At 33.5% G+C, this 2525-nt stretch overlaps 1 protein-coding gene across 1 annotated transcript; it reads left to right on the forward strand.

Annotated features, from left to right (window-relative positions):
* The first annotated feature begins 382 nt into the window (after window positions 1-382).
* On the forward strand, window positions 383-2096 carry LOC120139816. Its single transcript, XM_039154942.1, has 3 exons — window positions 383-846; window positions 931-1078; window positions 1746-2096. The coding sequence occupies exons 1-3, from the start codon at window positions 466-468 to the stop codon at window positions 1970-1972; spliced, it is 756 nt and encodes a 251-aa protein (XP_039010873.1). The 5' UTR covers window positions 383-465; the 3' UTR covers window positions 1973-2096.
* The last annotated feature ends 429 nt before the right edge of the window (window positions 2097-2525 follow it).

Below are 2525 nucleotides of genomic sequence, written 5' to 3' on the forward strand. Positions count from 1 at the left end.
GTAATGTGTCACGCCAAATAAAACAAACGGGAGGTAATGTCAGGATCTTATTGAAAACGAACTAAAAGTTTGGTGACTATATTTCAAGTTTTAAAAGTTAAGTGACCAAAATGCAAACACTATAAAAGTCCAATGATCATTTATATAGTTTACCCATAAAAATAGTAATTTTTATTAACATTAAATACTAAATTAAAAAGAAGAAGAAGAAAAAGAAACATAAGGGGTGGTTTTTGGAAATTACATTAAGCTTTAGATAATATTTGAAGTTGTAAAGAGTAAACTAATAGAACACTCTCTATCATTACATAAGATTTTTTTTTATCAGAACAACTCAACCACATAAAGATGAAGAATATCACCGCTACGACACATACAAACAAATAAAAATCAAAAAAGGAAGAGGCCAAGGCCACAAACCAAAGACCTCTCTTCTCCGGCGGTCTCCTTTTTCTCCCGGAGAAGATGCTTCTTTATTCCAAACTGCCATTGCCATACCTCTCCCCATTTTCTTCTCCTCAAGCACCTCCACACTCAACTCAGTATCACTGTAACCATACGTACAATCCCAACCATTTTTCTTCTTCTCTTCCTCTTTCTCCTATTCCAACCCATGCTCATTCCAATCCCCCCAGAAAGTTCGGCGTTTCGTATCGGTACTCCGGCAGCAGCGAAGACGAAGAGAATTGTGGTTTTGACGAGGCGGTTTCCCTTTTCAACCAAAGGGAATACTATAAGTGCCATGACCTGCTTGAGTCCCTATGGAACAAAGCCGAGGAGCCTACTAGAACACTCATCCATGGCATCCTACAATGTGCCGTCGGATTCCACCACCTATTTAACCAGGTTGGAACTGAATTCCCATTATTAACATGATGTCTTCATCTTCTAATATCTACCGTATGAAAATTAAAGATGTTATATATGCAGAACCATAAGGGAGCTATGATGGAGTTGGGTGAGGGGCTGTGTAAGCTTAGAAAGATGAATTTCCACAATGGACCATTCTATGACTTTGAGCAAGACATTGATGCGGTTCTCAACTTCATTTACAACACTCAAATTGAGATGGCTGCGTGTGAGTTACTTGTTTCTATTATATATGCTTTTCTTTAAATATATATGGCCTCTTATTTTTCTTGAAACATTTTAACCTGACGTTTTAATTTTTTATCACGATAATCCTTATTATGATAATCCTTATTAGATGAAAACCGTTAGTTCATTGACGTTCAACGCATGTTCAACGCATATTGATGTAACATTTTTATATGTGTTGAATTGTTAATATATTAGAAGTCATGTCATTTAAAGAAATTTGTAGCATGTGACACATCACATAAGATGATAACATGACATGTGTTATGTCACTTGATATGATGATGTGGTATGTATCACATTATTTAAGGCGATGACATGACATTTACCGTATCGCCTAAGATGATGACATAACATGTGACACATTGATAATTAAACTGATGAAAATATTACATCAGAAATATGTGTTAACTGCTAGTCAACTAATGATTTTCAATAAATATGAATTATTTTAATTAAAAAAATTGAAACACCGAAAGTTAACGAATATCTCAAAAAGAAGAATATAAATTAAAATAATTATTTTGATAAATATTGAAGGTTAATTTTGACATTACGCCTTCGACATGAAAATTGAACTTTATTGTTGTGATAGTCGTTTCCCTTAATTTGACACAATGATTTAGTATTAACATTTGGTCCACCAGGTGGTGATGATCTATGTGTGATGATGGAGCAGTCGGAGAGGTCATATCTTCTCCTTGGAGGCTATGCCGCCGGCCAGCATGTTTATCATCTGCAAACAGATTCAAATGAAGTTGTGTATATAGTGTTTTGCCCTCAAAGGCATGATGGATCTGCTCAGGCATCAGGTCCAAGGGTAAGGCTTCCAGTTCTTAAAGTTGCAGAGGGCCAGCATTTGGTCTATGAATAAAGTCACAGCAGGAATCAATGTTTTATATACTAAATAAATCATTTCTAATCCTTCAAAATAGTAAGGCATATAGCCCGATATAAAGTGTATGGCCAAAATGAAGCTTTTTCGTTGTGGATGAACACAATTTTTAATTATCTGAGATTTTTTTATTAGTCTTGATTGATTATAAAATAATATTTATTTTAAAAAATTAATCATTAATAATAAACATATTTTATAAACAGTGATGGATCCAAATATATGTAAGAGAAATACAGGCCCGGTCCTGACATTTTAAGGGCCCTAGGTCAAAGGTGATGACAAGAAGACAAGTGGAGGTCCATACTTAGATTTCTCCCATTATTAAAATGTGACTCACTGAATTACTATATTTTTGAGTTTTTTAAATAAAAAATTATGTTTAAAAATATTTTTTAATTATTGAGGCCTACTAAATTATCATATTTTCGAATATTTGAAATAAAAAAATATGCTTAAAATATTTTTTAATTATTAAACTTAAAATTAATTTTAAAAATGGCCCCCCCAAACTTAGACTCTAGGCGGTCGC

The sequence above is a fragment of the Hibiscus syriacus genome, unplaced genomic scaffold, assembly GCF_006381635.1.
Source record: "Hibiscus syriacus cultivar Baekdansim isolate YM2019G1 unplaced genomic scaffold, ASM638163v2 tig00110776_pilon, whole genome shotgun sequence".
Classification (NCBI taxonomy): domain Eukaryota; kingdom Viridiplantae; phylum Streptophyta; class Magnoliopsida; order Malvales; family Malvaceae; genus Hibiscus; species Hibiscus syriacus.